The 16,278-nt window shown below is 37.8% G+C and overlaps 1 protein-coding gene across 1 annotated transcript in view; it reads left to right on the top strand.

Moving 5' to 3' along the window:
• LOC121299699 (AT-rich interactive domain-containing protein 3A-like) overlaps positions 1-16,278 on the top strand; it is a 117,636-nt gene that overhangs the window by 77,140 nt on the left and 24,218 nt on the right. The window contains exon 3 of the mRNA XM_041227635.1: positions 2,224-2,296. Within this exon, the coding sequence (XP_041083569.1) occupies positions 2,224-2,296 (73 nt within the window). The remainder of the gene's footprint in view (positions 1-2,223; positions 2,297-16,278) is intronic.

Raw genomic sequence — 16,278 nt, 5'->3', positions numbered from 1 at the left:
AACTGATCAATTTCTTTTCTGTAATGTTTTAAAGTGGAACTAAGCTTTTTCTCTAAAGTTAATGTGGTGTAAAATAAAAAAAAAATAAAAAACTGATATATTTTATAAAGTTTCCTTTAAATGCAAGTAGAAACAAAAAACAAGTGCCACGGCTGAGCTTCCCGAATTGCGTTTACTGGAGTGGGCTCTGCCATTCAACTTGTCCAATAATGTCAGTCTTTACATTTTCAAGTCAAGTGAGGATTGAGTGGAAATTACTTTTATTGATTCAATAAAAATGCAAACGGTGGGTTAACAATAGTGGGAAAGCAAAAAGCTCTTTGTGGTTTTTATTGGAAAAAAAAACACATAGATGACTATCGGGGAACAAGAAACAAAGTCATTGTGTCCACCATTTATAGTTTAAAAACGAGTCTTACCAATCGATTTGCCAGGCCTGCCAACAACCCTTCCCAAATTTAAAACATGAACCCTTTATTTATTCTAACTTAGCACCAAATTAAATCAATGGCATTTGCAAAGATACGCTTACTGTTGGAATTTGCCACTGCGGTGCTGTAAAGCAGCTGTAGACAGTGAATAATGAAGATGCATCTTGAGTTATTTTACAGCATGGAAATGAAATTTCCCTGAGAACCACATGGCCCCACTTTACCATTGAAATTCAATTTACTGTTTAAATTGTAGTCATATTAAAACAGGCATAGCAGTCTATTTTATTCTTTAAAAAAAATGAATTGGATAATTTCAGGATCATTTAAACATTACACTGCAAGATATCTTAGGTATGTAACAGTGCTATGCACTTTTCAGTTCTTTGATGCCAGTACAAAGCCCTTAACGCATTACAATTAAAACCCCCTAGTGTGCTACTGGTGCATGCAGAATGAAAAATATTATGATAAAACTACTGTGGTATTTACTGTATGTTTGGGTTTGGGTTCATCAGAACAAGGCATACTTTCTAGTGCCCTCCTTTCTCTTGGCCAGTGCATATAGTGGTGCTGCCTGAAACTTGGCCTGAGCCCCACCGCTCAACTGACAGTCATTTGTACGGGAACTTCTTTACACAAAACACACTTTCATACACTATCATCTGTTGCATGGTGGTGCTAAATCATGAGTCCTCACATACGTATTGCACAGTATAGTGTATAGGTACAATGTCTGAAATGGCATCCTTTTGTCCTTGGAACCTAATTGAATTTGCCAGACATGACTCTTTAGTTATAACCATTATAACCATTTCAGAAATGGAGCAAATGACAGTAAAGATACTGTACTGTCTTGTTACAGAGAATTACTGTTACTGTATATATTTCTTGTCAACACAAAGCCTCTTATAAATGAATAAGGCACACACTTCTGATTGTCAAGGTTGAGGAAAAATTGACTTAGGTACTGTGTATAAACTCAAAAACATTAACAATATAATTTATTATAAATTCCAATATAATTTACGACCACAGGAACAGCTTTAAATACCTTAAATGATTTTAAAAAGCAATCAATTTAATTAACTACTTTTTTGAATAAGAACTTAATAAGATTATGATTCATGTATGCTTCAGGGCATTCATTATAATAATGCATGTTTCAAATTAAAAAACGGGTAACTTGGTTAGTTGAAATGCATAATCATAATATATGAGTAGCAACATAATGAATATCAGATGATATTTGTTAGTCTGTCTGTCCATAGTTATATGAATCAGTTCTCAAGCCTGCTTAATATACAATTCTAACATGATATTCTGTACTGTAAGGACCTAAGAAGAAGAAATGTGATGTGTAAAACAGTTCTGTATATAGTGGCTCAATTTGGCTTACAAATACTGCCACATTTTGGTGTTTGTCACAGCTGCATCTCACTGTTGCGAATCAGTCACGATACAATAGGCAAGCAGAGAGCTGACAACAGTTCACTTTATTACCCCAGTGCAGGAGAGAGATTTCAAAGCTTACATGAATTCAGTAGGTTTTGGTCGGTCAGTATAGGCAGGTCACTTGTGTCTAATAGCTGAAATGTTATGCAGTGTGTTAACAAGGTTTAGGTTTGGGACAGTCAGTACAGGCAGGTCACTTGTGTCTCATAGCTGAAATATTATGCAGTGTGTTAACAAGGTTTAGGTTTGGGACAGTCAGTACAGGCAGGTCACTTGTGTCTCATAGCTGAAATATTATGCAGTGTGTTAACAGGATTTTCCCCTTTTTGTCTTGCAGTTGTATGAGTTGGACGATGATCCAAAGAGGAAGGAATTCCTGGATGATCTCTTCAGCTTCATGCAGAAGAGAGGTGGGTGTTTCTGTCATTGCGCCTTTTGTTTCACCAATGTGTATGCGTGTGTGTGTGCGTGCATGTGTATGCATGAGTATGAGTGTGGGTGTGTGTGTGGGTGTGTGCATGCATGTGTGTTTCTGTGTGTGTGTGCGACTGTGTGTGCATGTGTGTGCATGTGTGTGCGTGGGTGTGTGGGTGTGTCTGACTTATTCTAACTTCAAACGCTCAATCTTAAGGCATGAGGTACAACTGTAAGAAACTGTAAGAAACCATTTCAGCTAATGCCTTTGCCAATGTTAAAAGCCTAACATTATACTGATAAAAGCACTAGCCGATGCATACTTTCTTTCTAGTTTTACCTTATTGTTTTCTTCCAGCGGGAGTCTGTTTATATGAATTTATTCATTTCTGATTTTCACAAAAAGCTATGCTAAAGAAACCAAGAGCATTCTAGAGTCACACATATCAAACTTTATTGTATTCATAAAAACAGACCTGTGCAGAAATTTTTGAGATGGAGCTGCTTGACATACATTTTGAATAAACAGTATCCAAACCGAGTAAATCCAGTTGCGCCGCTGAGTGCTGTATGAGGACGAGAGGGTTTCTGTTTGTCCTGAAGTGTCCCTCGTTCTGTTTGCTTGCCTTGTTCTGAATGAGGTGCTGCTACCACAGTGGCACAACTTCTCCGGTTGCTATCTCAAAGCAGATCTGGTGTTTGTTTTATAACTGCTCAGAGGGGCTGTGAAAACAGCTCAGGAGGGCAGGCCTCTGATTCAGAGGAAGGCAACATCCTGGAATTATGTTTCCCTGCAAGATGTCATCAATTTTCATCTTTATGGAGTATCGGGCAGGATAGTCTATACAGTTCCCACAGAAAGACGTCTTTTTGTGTTGAGCGTGGATACTTTATTGGGGAAATGGAGCGGCTTGAAGGCCTGGGATAATATGAGGAAATGTGCTGCATGTTAGTAAAGACAGGACACAATGATGCGGCTATTTTCAGAAAACAGGACTTGCTTAGAACGCAGCACAATGTACTTGTCATGATTGTTTTCTTTTTTCTTTTCTTAATAGTTCACAAGATTGAAGGCACAGCTGCCTATAAGTGCATTATTATTCTTCTTTTTTTTTGTATTCATTTGCCTCACCTTCCTGCCAACAGGAGCAGCTGATTGAGTTGGTTAGATTCATTGTCTTGCACGAATGCCAAGACACATGAATACACATAGACTTGTGTTTATGTGTATATGGTTTACACAATGCCTACTTACCAGTAAAACATTTTTATTATGTGTACGCAATGCTTACTGACCAGTACAATAAATGTTATTAAAAACTCATTTTCAGAAAGTAACTTTACATAAAGGCTTCCCTAGGACTTCCCTAGGCTTCCCTAACTGTCCCCTTTTTGTCAAAACAGAAAAATGCCTGCAAACTACTTAATTTTATTCTGTCTTTAGTATTTAACACATATATGTTAATCATATTGTTTGTATCACTCCCTGGCAGACACTTTGAGTCTGTAATAGCAACATGATGATTTAGTAATCATTATATAAAATTCATCACGTTTTATCAGTAAATACATCAAGAGAAATGGAGGTAAACACTGTGTTTTCAGAATATCAGCCCTGTGATGTTGGATCGTAACCTGCCTAGCAGTGTCCAGATGTGAACTCTTGACCCTCCCGTACAGCGGGTCAAAGCTCCAGTGTATTGTCTCGCTGTGCTGGCTAAGCAAATTAAATATTAAAGAAAATGTTTGGATTTGGTTTTCTTGCACTGGATTGCAAAACAGTTCATGTGACATTGATGCAAGGCTCAGTTAATCACATTGGGACTTGCGCAGTGGGGCTGCAATCAGATTCACTGAAGTCATTTGAAAACGCAAATTGATAAGACTTCAACATAAAAGTAAAGGTACAGAGTGCTGTGAACCAAAGGAATAGTAATAGCAGTTACTAGACATGAAAGAGTCTGTGCAAGCTTTATTTAAATAACCAAAACAATTAAAAAAAGTTAAACAGAGTTGAAATAAATCCTGAGTTGACATCTTTGGCTGTCATTTATTTTGGGTGAAAGCAGGCTTTGAAATTGATGGGGAATACTACAAATCTAACTTTTAAAAAGAAGCACTTCATTTCCATTAGTCTTTTGCATGCCGTTTTTTCTTGCTTGAATACTTTATTACACTGTCTTAGTCTGAACCAGAAATCAATTTTATGCCTCAATCCCCCAAAGGAATCATGGCCATCTGATGTAAAGGATGTTTGTTTGTTAATGGTTTACGATTGACTTGGATAATTAGTTTAGATCATTTTACGTTTTTATTGGGGGGAAAAAAGTGTTGGGCCCCTTTTGATCTTTTTTAATTAACAAAAAAAAACTCGGGAATACATGTATGTTGGAGTTTTAGATGAGATGCATACGTCAATGTCTTTATATCATACTTGGCTTTTTTGTACATATCATTTATTTATTTAAATGATATTTTATTTTGCATACAGGCTTTCAGCATTGCAGATTGAAATAATTAGGTTCAAAGTTGTTTCTGTTTAGGACAGTTTATGTTTTCGTAAACTACTGAGGACAGGGCTGGATTCATAAAGCTTTATGTCCTTGCTTTACTGTAGCCATATTTTATAGAATCGTATTTATGGTTCTTTTCATAAAACTCTGTATTTATAGTGCCTGTGCTGCCTAATGCCAAACGTTCCCCTGTCATTATTGAATTAGCTGTAATCGGCAAAGACAGTCAAGTCATGACCTCAACGGGTCAATATTTGCATGTACCTGGATTAAGATGCCTTGACTATGAGCAGATTTACAAAATAAATGTTGCTCAAATTCTCCAAAACTGGAAGAGTATACCCCCCCCAAAAAAAAAATCACAGCAATTTGGGACACTTTTTCACAGTTTATCTATATTTTTAAAATAATTATTCCTTTGTTTTTTCATTATTGAAAATTGCTTTGCATTTTCAACCTTTTCTATCATCGTTCTGATAAAAGAAAGCCAAACAGTTATTTAAATGCCTAATGTCCATTTTCCCTGTCTTCTCTTTAGTAGCGTTGCTAGTGGTCACCGTGGCTTCGTTTGTTTCTGTTTTAAGCTATAAAATCCCGCCTGTCTTCTTCTTTAAGTGACATTCCAGCAGCCATGTAGCAGCTGCATTGCATTATCTCTCTGCAGGTAATTAGTAATGGCAGTCAATGACTTTGCACGCTCATTCATTATCTCTGGAAAACTGGCTTCTCCCCTTAATGACTAATTATTGACAAGAAGAATCAACATCCATATCAAATAGGAGATGCTCCGCCCTGGCCTGTGTGCATGGTGTAACAACGCTCAAACACGTTCCAATCCTGGCATTGCAGGTTCCTCTGGACTTTAACACTTTTACACATCATCACAATGGTATTATGCATAGTTACAATGTATTTAATGTGTACGTCTTTGTGACGAAGTGCCCGCCCCTGTGTGTATTTTCTGTTATATGTTGCGTGTTGTGTGTTAATGTTGGTATATAGTCATTGGTACACGGGATATAAACAGGTCTGTGTAACACGAGTGTTTAAAATGTATATTTGTATTTTGTCATGAGGATTGCTCAGCACTTCACATGCAAGTAAAAAGTAATAATGTGTGAGCACGGGGAATTGCACTTTATTAATTCACGTGCAGTTGTACCGCGACTCCAATTGAATGATTGATTAGCAATCGAGTCATGGTACAGCTGCATAAAAGCTGCATGTTTTCACCCACTCGTGGTCGTGTGTTCGGTGAGTGGAGAACGGGATTGGAGACGGAGGTAAAAGTAATAATTGTGATAAGTAGTAAGTAAAATATCTGCTCACCATGTTTTGTCTGTATAGTCCGTTTTGTTTGTCTCTTTTGTTTTGGTGAATGTGCCATGTTTGTATTTTTGTTTGTTACAACCTTTTTATTTTCTGTTCTGTTTATTTATTAAATGCTGAGTGCAAGCAAGCGCTCAGCTCCACCAAACTCCACCTCTTTGTTGCTTATTTCCTGGCTCTGGTCTGACGCCACCCACTCCGGCCGTCTTTGTGACAATCTTTTAGCACAATATATTTGTAAGTACACAATTGTATCAGAAAAGAGTTAGGGTTGGGTTAGGTTTAGGACTAGGGTTAGATCATGCAAAACATTTATACATTAAGTACATTATAACCATGCACAATAACATTGTAATAATGCTAAGTAACTAGTATGTAAAGACATAGCAATTAGAAACACTTAATAATATCCTTCCAACTGTCCTGTAAAATTACTGATGACAGGAATTTAATGCTGTTCTATTAGCAGAAGTTCAGCGAATATGTTGAATTTGCTGTTGGCTAATGAACCTGAACTGGATTTTTTGATAATAATACGAACATAATAAAATGCAGTCAGGACCTTGGACCTTGCATGCCAGCCATGCTCAACTGAGTACTGGCCTTGCTGAAAAGAAAGAACTGTTATGAGTGGCTGCACTTCTGGGATACATTAGGCTTAGTTATTTCATGTAACCCTTTTAATGGTGCTGGTAATTTAAACAGCTCTGCGAGTGTACCGTGATACATGTACACATTCATTGTACAGCTTCCCCAGCTTTTCCTATGTATAAACCATGGGTTTATTGCGCTTTACCTTTGCTTTACCACACCTCGCTGTGATTAACCTGTTCCAATGATTTCCCTATACCAAACCAGGCTTCACTGAGACTTTTGCATAAAATTCCACAAATCATATTTTTTTTCTTCCTGTTTTCAAGATGCCCAGGGATTTATTGGTAGAAGCTGCCGAATCAAAAGTTTTTACATATATTACTCATTGTAACAACCGTCAATTAACAATATCAATATACACAGCCAAGTCTTCAATAACACTTTGATGAGGTTCTGCAAATAAACATTGCACGCTGAGAGTCCTTCCTAACAGTAGCGAGTCAAGCTCAGTTTTGCCTCTCTGGAGGTTCAAAATGGCCAACCTGCATTATCAGTGCGTTGGCTGCAAATTGATTTTTTTCAAATGTGGATCTGTATGACCATCACATGTGTTATAAGTAATATTTTTGTTGTCATTTTAGCTTTTTAAAACTGATTCTGGTTTATTTTAAAGTGACAATTGTATTAGAAAAGGAAACATTGATTTTATAACGTGACAAATCTGACTCGTGCCTCAAGATGCTAAACCAAAACAAATGTCAGTAACTTTATTATAAAAATACAGTAATAGTAATCACATTTAAAAAAAAATGCCAAAATTGAAAAACTTGGTTTTATACACTTGGCTGTTCTTGTGAAACTGCTCCCTCCTAACAGACCGTTCAGTAACTGCTATCATATGTTACAGGCACCGCAAGAGAGCGCTCTGCTTATTGAAAGCACCCCTGGTCAGCCTATTATAGCTGCTTGTGTGCTACCACTACGCCTCTGCATTGTCTTGCAAAGCTTGGAAATGCAGTTTAGGGCTACTCAGTGGTAGATCTGTATTACTGTTGCTTTGTGTTAGCTTTTTTTTTTTTTTTTTTTTTTTACCAAGTGTACAAAGAGCTATATGTAACAGTTTTACACATCTTTTGTAAACCTTCGTACAGTAAGAATCTTTCATGAGTTTCTTCAATAGGGATCAAGGAGACTTTTTTTTTACTTTGATATTCTGAAGGAACATATATATATATATATATATATATATAAGTAAAACTAAATCTCATACAAAGTGGTGGTTCAGATATAGTACATAACCCCAAGCATAATGAGAGAACAAAGGCCGTCTTTTTGTGCAGTCAGATTAAAAACATGAGGGGAATGCTGGGCTTCCACACAGGATAGGCACTCTGCAAAGGGAAGCCATAAATGTAGGTCTGAGACATTACCCTGATTGATGAATCCGAGTTTGCTGTTCCTTTAGCTTCTATGGCAAAAGGAATGTGTTTAGAAGTGAAATCTGTCAGCTGTCCCAACCCCCCCCTTACTGCACCACTTCCATGTCTGATTCCAATACATGATGTCATTTCCATGATGAGGCTGCTGATTGTATCAGCTGACTTGTATTCAGCATTATTTAAGGGTTAATTATCAACATAAACAGGGACCAGCTAGGTTGCAGTGCAGTGCTCATGTCAAATACATACATACAGTATATACCCTTTGTCATGTGCACTTCCAGATGACCATGTAAACCTGTGTGATGCAACTGCTGAACTAGTGCATGAATACAGTGGAGAGCATCGCTAAAGCACACTCCTTGTTTTAAGGCTATATATATATATATATATATATATATATATATATATATATATATATATATATATATATATATATATATATATATAGTAAGGTGGCAGGAGGAGGGTCAGATTCCTCCTTGCCTAAAAACTTGTGAAAATGCATGTTTTGTTTAATTTTATTGCTTTTGTTTAATTTATTGTTTAATTGTATTATTTGTTATATTGTTAATTATCCCCTGCACCTGGAGGTAATTGTAAATTAGAACCAGGTGTAGGGTATTTCAAGAGTGCAGCCAGTCTGTTCTAGAGTATGGCTGTAGAGTGAAGTGCTCAATTCTTGATGCAGACATAGTTTGGTTTAAAAGTTCTTTTGTTGTCAAAAGTGTGTTATGGTTTGTTTGGCAGGTAAACAGCGTAGCTGTCCTGTGTATTAGTCAGGGACCTGCCAATGTTTAGTTAGTGCTCCGAGGGAGCTAGGGTGTTTGTTTATTTTTGTGTTTGTTTGTTTTGAATTAAAGTGCGGGTAAGCGCTTAAAAACAAAGTTTTCTTCTCTGGGTCACATTTTTAAAGGAGCACGAATCCAAATTGCAGCAGGACTGGGTCACTATATATATATATATATAATATTAGATATATATAGATAATATATCATATAACACACACACACACACACACACACACACACACACACACACACACACACAGTGTCTATAGAAATAACTTTTTTTTAATATTTTGCTGTGTCATTGCCTCGGTTTCATGCATTTAAACAAGGATTTTATTCCACTTATCTACACCTCATACTCCACACTGTTAAGGGGAAAAAAGTTTTTATTGAGAAATGATATATTAAATACAAAACTGAAAGATCATAATTGGATAAGTCTCCACCCCCCTGAGTTAATACTTGGTGGAAGCACCTTTGGCAACAATTACAGCTGTGAGTCTATTGGGATAGGTCTCTACCAACTTTGCACACCTAGATTTGGCAATGTTTGACCATTCTTCTTTACAAAACTGTTCAAGCTCTGTCAGTTTCCTTGGGGAGCGTTGATGGACAGCAATCTTCAAGTCATGCCACAAATTTTCGATTGGATTTAGGTCGGGGTTCTGACTGGGCCACTCAAGGATATCTACCTTTTTGTTCCTTAGCCACTCCAATGTAGCTTTGGCTGTGCTTTTTGTCGTCATGCTGAAAGGTGAACTTCTGTCCCAATTTCAGCTTTCTTGCAGAGGGCAGCAGGTTTTCCTCAAGGACTTCTCCGTACTTTGCTCCATTTATTTTCCCTTCTATCCTGAGAAGTGCCCCAGTCTCTGCCGATGAAAAACATCGCCATAATATTATGCTGCCACCAACATGCTTCACAGTACGGATGGTGTTCTTTGGGTGATGTGCTGTGTTGGGTTTGCACCAAACTTAACGCTTTGCAGTTAGGCCAAAAAGTTCAATTTTAGTTTCGTCAGACCACAAAACTTTTTGCCACATAGCTACAGAATCGCCAGCGTTTTTTTTTTCTTTTTTTTTGCATACTTCAAAACAGAATTCAAGGTGGGCTTTCTTGAGTAATGGCTTTCTTCTTGCCACCCTACCATACAGACCAGATTTGTGGAGTGCTTGGAATATTGTTGTCACATGCACACTTTGACCAGTCTTGGCCATAAAAGCCTGTAGCGCTTGCAAAGTTGCCATTGGCCTCTTGCTAGCCTCTCTGATCAGTCTCCTTCTTGCTCAGTCGTCCAGTTTGGAGGGACGGCCTGATCTAGGCAGGGTCTTGGTGGTGCCATACTCCTTCCACTTCTTAATAATCGTCTTGACCATGCTCCAAGGGATATTCAAGGCCTCTGATATTTTTTTTATACCCATCCCAATCTGTGCATTTCAACAACTTTGTCCTGGATTTCTTTTGAAAGCGCCTTGGTGCTCATGGTTGAGTCTTTGCTTTGAAATGCACTACCTACAAGAACTGCTGAATTTATCCTGAAATCATGTGAATCACTACTATTTAACACAGGTGGAGGCCACTTAACTTGGTGTGTGATTTTGAAAGTGGTTGGTTGCACGTGAGCTAATTTAGGATTGCTATTACAGTGGGGGTGGACACTTATCCAACCAATCTATTTGAGTCTTTATTTTTAATTAATTTTCTATAAATTTCTAGAATATTTTTTTCACTTGGAAGTTGTGGGGTAGGAAGTGTAGATAAAAGAAAAAAATATATATATTTTAATGCATTTTAATTCCAGGCTATAAGGCAACAAAAGGTGAACATTTTGAAAGGGGGTGCAGACTTTCTTTAGGCACTGTATACATATATATATATATATATATATATATATATATATATATATATATATATATATATATATATATATATATATGTATATTTATGTATGTATGTATGTATGTATGTGTGTGTGTGTATGTATATGTAGTGGACATAAAAAAATGGAAATACAAATGTAAAGTCAGTTATTCGGGCGTTGGGGCACCATATGCGCCGTGGCATAGAGTCTACCAGCCTCTGGAATTCTGCAGGAGGGATGCGGCACCATTCTTCCACGAGAAAGTCAATCAACTCACGCCTGGTTGATGGAGGTGGAAAACGCTGTCTCAGGCATTGTTCCAGAATATCCCATAAATGCTGAATTGGGTTCAGATCTGGTGACTGAGAAGGCCATAACATATGGATAACATCAGTGTCATGCTCATCAAACCATTGGGCGGACACACGTGCTATGTGGATGGGGGCAAAATAATGCTGCAACATGGGGTGAAGACGATCACTCTGTACCATTAAGTCGCGATTAGCATTGACCTTGCCTTCTAAGGGAATGAGTGCACCCAAACCACGCCAAGAAAATGCACCCCACAACATTACAGAACCACCAGAACCCATCACTGTTGGAACCAAGCATTCAGGGCTATAGAGTTCTTTAGGTTGGCGCCACACGTGCACTCGTCCATTTGTCAAGAACATGGTGAAGGATGATTCATCTGACCATATCACATTTCTTCACTGCTCGGTAGTCCATTGCTTGTGCGCTTTGTACCACTGGACTCGCAAACGTGCATTACCAGGGGTTATCAGCGGTGTGTGCACTGAAACCCGACTATTGTATCCCGCTCTGTGGAGTTCTTGGCGGACCGTTTTTGATGAAGCTGGCTGCTCGCGCCCCAGGTTGAAGTTTGCAGTCAATTGATCTGCAGTTGCTCACCTGTTTTGCCTTGCACTTGGAATTAATGCATGGATATCACTGTTGCCCTTTGCTGATGATGCCTTTCCCTCGGAGTTCCATGCCAACATCACCTTAGACACCATTGCTCTTGAAACATCAGCAAGTTGAGCTGTCTTGGTCACTGAAGCTCCTGCCAAATGCGCCCCAACAATCACACCTCCTTCAAAGTCATTGAGGTCTCATCTTGCAGCCATGCTAGCCATAATTATAAGCAACCAGGCCTGCCAGCATTTTTATACATGACCCTAAGCTTGCTGGGATATTATTTGCTTAATTAATGCATGAGCCACACCCATGTGGAAGCCCTTGCTTTCAGTATACTTGGTGCCCCTCATTTACCCAGGTGTTTGTATTTTTTTGTCCACTACCTGTGTGTGTGTGTGTGTGTGTGTGTGTGTGTGTGTGTGTGTATATGTATATATGTATATATATATATATATATATACACACACACACACACACACACACACACACAAACACCTTGGTAAATGAGGGACACCAAGTATATTGAAAATGTCACTCGATTAATGTTTTTGATTGGTTAGTTTGTGGGCATTAGTTTATTATCCGTGCACATTTTTAATAATGGTAATGATCTTATAGACGCTGTCCTGCATATTAATACTTAAAAAATCTATAGAATCTAAAAAAAAATTTTTAAAAAAGACTAATGGGAATTTGTTTTTTTTAAATAAATTTTGTCATCTCCAATTTTTTACCCCAGTTTAGTTTGCCCAGTTATTATCTGTATCCTGGGCTTACCACTCTCAACCCCCCGACTCGGGGAATGGAGACTGGAGCACACATCCTCTGAAACATGCTCCTGCCTATCCATCATTTTTTGCTCTGCTGATCCACAGCAAGGCCACCAGACTTATAGCGCCAGAGGACAACACAGATCTGGTGGCTCCACTGCAGAATTACAGGCACCCTATCAGCCACAGGGGTGACTGATGCACGGTGAGCCTTGGATTCCCCTGCTGACCTAAACCCTCCCTATCCAGAAAATTGGCAATTGTGCGCCACCCTCTAGGAATTCCCGGTCAGCTGTGACATAGCCTGGACTCAAACCTGTGATCCCCAGACTATAGGGCACATCCTGCACTCCACATAGAGCACCTTTACTTGATGCGCCACTCGGGAGCCCAGGAATTTGGTATTTTTAAAAGCATTTTTATTATTTTTATTTTAGTAAATGTAAATTTTCATAGAACCTTCAACCCATGAAAGAGTTTAATAGCAAAATATAATGCAGAATGGATTTTCTTGTCATTCATGCAAACAAAGTTACACTTATGGGGTCCTTATTAACTACCTTTTTTTACATTATGTTCAAAGAACCAAATAATAATAATATTAATAAACACAGCTTACATCTGTTACAGAATCTATCAAATGCACAGATTCCAATACATTGTTATATTAACTCAACTGTTCAGGGATCGGTGACACAAACAGGAAATCCCTTTTTTATTATTCTCCATTTCTATTGACAAATTACATAGCTAACAATGACTTTTTTTTTTTTTTTAAACAAACAATTTGCTTAAAACTATACTGGTAAATTAAAGCCTATATATAATTCAATATTAGTTCTCTGAAATAATATTGAAAATTTCCTTTTAAAATCCTGTTATACATACATATTCACAGGGATGTAAGGGCTAAATAAATGTCAGCAGCCATCTGTTTATGAATCTGCTAATACATGCTTTGTAGTAATAGGATGACCAGTTCAAATGGTTAAGTAACGTGGGATGACTGCAAACTACTTGCACTCTCCTTGCATGAATAACTTTTCTTGCAGATGAAACAGAACGCTCTTTCTTTCCAATGAGTCTAATTTATACCCAGAACTAGATTTGAGTTTTCCCTTTAGCGGTTCGTAACCCTGCATTCTCTGTGCTCTCCGACTATCTCCACGTGATCCTGTTTGTGATTTTACCACATGTCAGTTACCTTGGATTGTAAGCCTATAATGCCCAGACAGAATAAATAAATAAATAAATAAAAATCTCAGATCAACTGTTTAGTTGATTAATTAGTTTAATTAATCTGTTAATCGGAATATATATACATATATGTATAACTTTTGGTCAGTGAAGATGAGCACTTAACAGACACAGCACTCAGCAGGGGACAGGCAGAGGCAACGTAAAGTGAAACTGCACTCCATACCTTTTCATTTTAACATTTATTCCTTGTGTGATGTAAAAAAAAAAGTATTTTTTCCTTTCTCCTTTTATGCCCATTAGTTTTTAAAATTGCATTGATGTACTGCATCATTTTGGAATTTTTTTTTTAAAACAGCTTGTCTCTTTAATATAACACGCATATTCAACATGTGCAGTCTGCATTGCATGAGTGGCATTCCCATTAAGCCAATCACAGCTCATAGAGGCAGTAAAATAGCAAAAACACCTTGTATTCCTGTGCCTGCAGGATTCTGTTTTAAATTGACAATGTACTGTTTTTAAGTTTTAGTTTTTTGTTTTTTTTTTTCTCACCATGAGAAACATTCTGTTGCAATTCTATCGTGAAGGGCGCTATAATCAATAAAGATTGATTGAACACACAACGTCACTATGACACGCTGCATAAAGCAATGTATTCTGATTTCACTGGAAACGAAAGAAGCTAGAGTCTCAGCTAAAAGTTTTTCTGAAGATGAGAAGAAAAAATGAAAGTGCTGTGGATGCAGAGATTGCATGTGCTGCCAAACCTTTTTCAGATGGTGAATTTGTTAAAAGGTGCATGCTTAAAATAGCTGATGCAGTATGCCCTGAAAAGCCAGACAGTCAGTCTGTCTCCCTGAGTGTATTTCCGAAATGGAAAACACTTACAACAATGTCTCACTCAGTGGTGGAGCAATAGCAGGTGCAGCAGGTGCAGCGGCACACGGGCCCATGCACTCAGAGTGCCCCGGAGGGCTTTGAAAGTTTAGATTTTTTGTTTTGTTTTTAACAATGATACTGTCCTTCGCGTTTATATTTGCAGATGATACACATTTGTATCAGTCTAGCTGCCGGTGTACGGTGCCAGTAATTAGATTGTATCTTCCCCCATTTCAACAGGTATCGCTATTGTCTTAATTATCCTAATTTTTTTCCCCCAGAGGCTGGTACGAGGCATGTCTTCATGGAAGGTTTTGCGGTACTATTCAACACAGGCATTTGCAGTTATATTCCGTGTGCACGATTCATCCTGTAGTTTAGATGGAAGCTGTTGGGTGCTGCTGCGGGCACCAAAATAAACTACAGGAAATCAATATGCCTGTATTTCTGATTTAATAATAATGAAAAAAAAAAAAAGGTTTCCTATGTGAGACAAATTTCTGCAAATGTCTGTGCAGAATTGTGAATTCTGTAATCATTTCTGTGATCGCAGAATTGGGGAATCCTGGTAGAATTAGTGATTAAACTTGTTTGTTTGTGATTAAAAATAGTGTAGTGTTGGATGTAAAGATGTATGCAAAATAAAATAAAGTTTATGAGTAGAAAACATTCTTATTACATACTGTTTCATACATACATATTGAACGTTTGATGTTCATAAATGGGGGGGGGGGGCACAATAAGGTCCTGTAAGAGGGCCCATCTTCCTCTTTTTGCACCATTGGTCTCACTTGAAAAATAGAGCACAAGGAAGTTAAGTGACCTGCTTAGGGTCACATAATGAGTCAGTGGTTGAGGTGGGATTTGAACCAGGGACCTGCTGGTTACAAGGCTGTTTATTTAACCACTTGACCACACAGCCTCCTGTAAATAATTATTTTTTTCCTTAAAGAAGGAAAGTACAGAATAACGGAAGAAACGGATCTGAAAGGTGCACAATATATGACTGGGCAAAAGAGTGCTGGAAAAAAATTAAAGAAAGAAATGCAGTACCACCAATTTTCTTACATTGCAATTTTCTAAAGTTGCAGAATTAAAAGTCGTAATGAGCATTGCTATCAAGTGCGCAAGTGAACAGTCATAATTTAAATAGGCCTTGCTCGTGAATCAGCGAATCAAACCAACAAATCTGTTGAATTGATTCGCTGAACTGAATTATTCAAATGAATCTTGTCAGTAAAAAGAATCAAACTGCACATCACTAGTTTTCAGCTCAGAAAAAGTAAATACCATGCGAATATAGCTCATCTCATTATTCTGAGCTGGATTATGCATTACCATAAAAATCACATATTCATTCTGATTACCATATTGTGAAACACTCAATTTAGTGCACACCATAACATGCCAAGTATTGCACACAATAATGAGTAACATTGCAATAGCAAATGCAAAAGTCATTAACGTGCACACTAAATACAGTTATCGCGCAACATAAAGTTTAGCGCCCTTTTGTAAATGAGCCCGTAGGAGCCGAGGTCTGCAGTCCATATCTGATTTATGAATCAGTCAAGAACATTATATTTGTGAAGTCCATAGCGCATAGTTATTAAGGGTTTTTTTTGGCATAGAACTGTCTGTCTAATTTTTTCACTGCGGCATAGAATTCTCAGAGGAGTGTGTTGT

This window comes from Polyodon spathula, chromosome 2 (assembly GCF_017654505.1).
Source record: "Polyodon spathula isolate WHYD16114869_AA chromosome 2, ASM1765450v1, whole genome shotgun sequence".
Classification (NCBI taxonomy): domain Eukaryota; kingdom Metazoa; phylum Chordata; class Actinopteri; order Acipenseriformes; family Polyodontidae; genus Polyodon; species Polyodon spathula.
The sequence above is the reverse complement of the archived record's forward strand: the minus strand, read 5'-3'. Positions and strand labels throughout refer to the sequence as shown.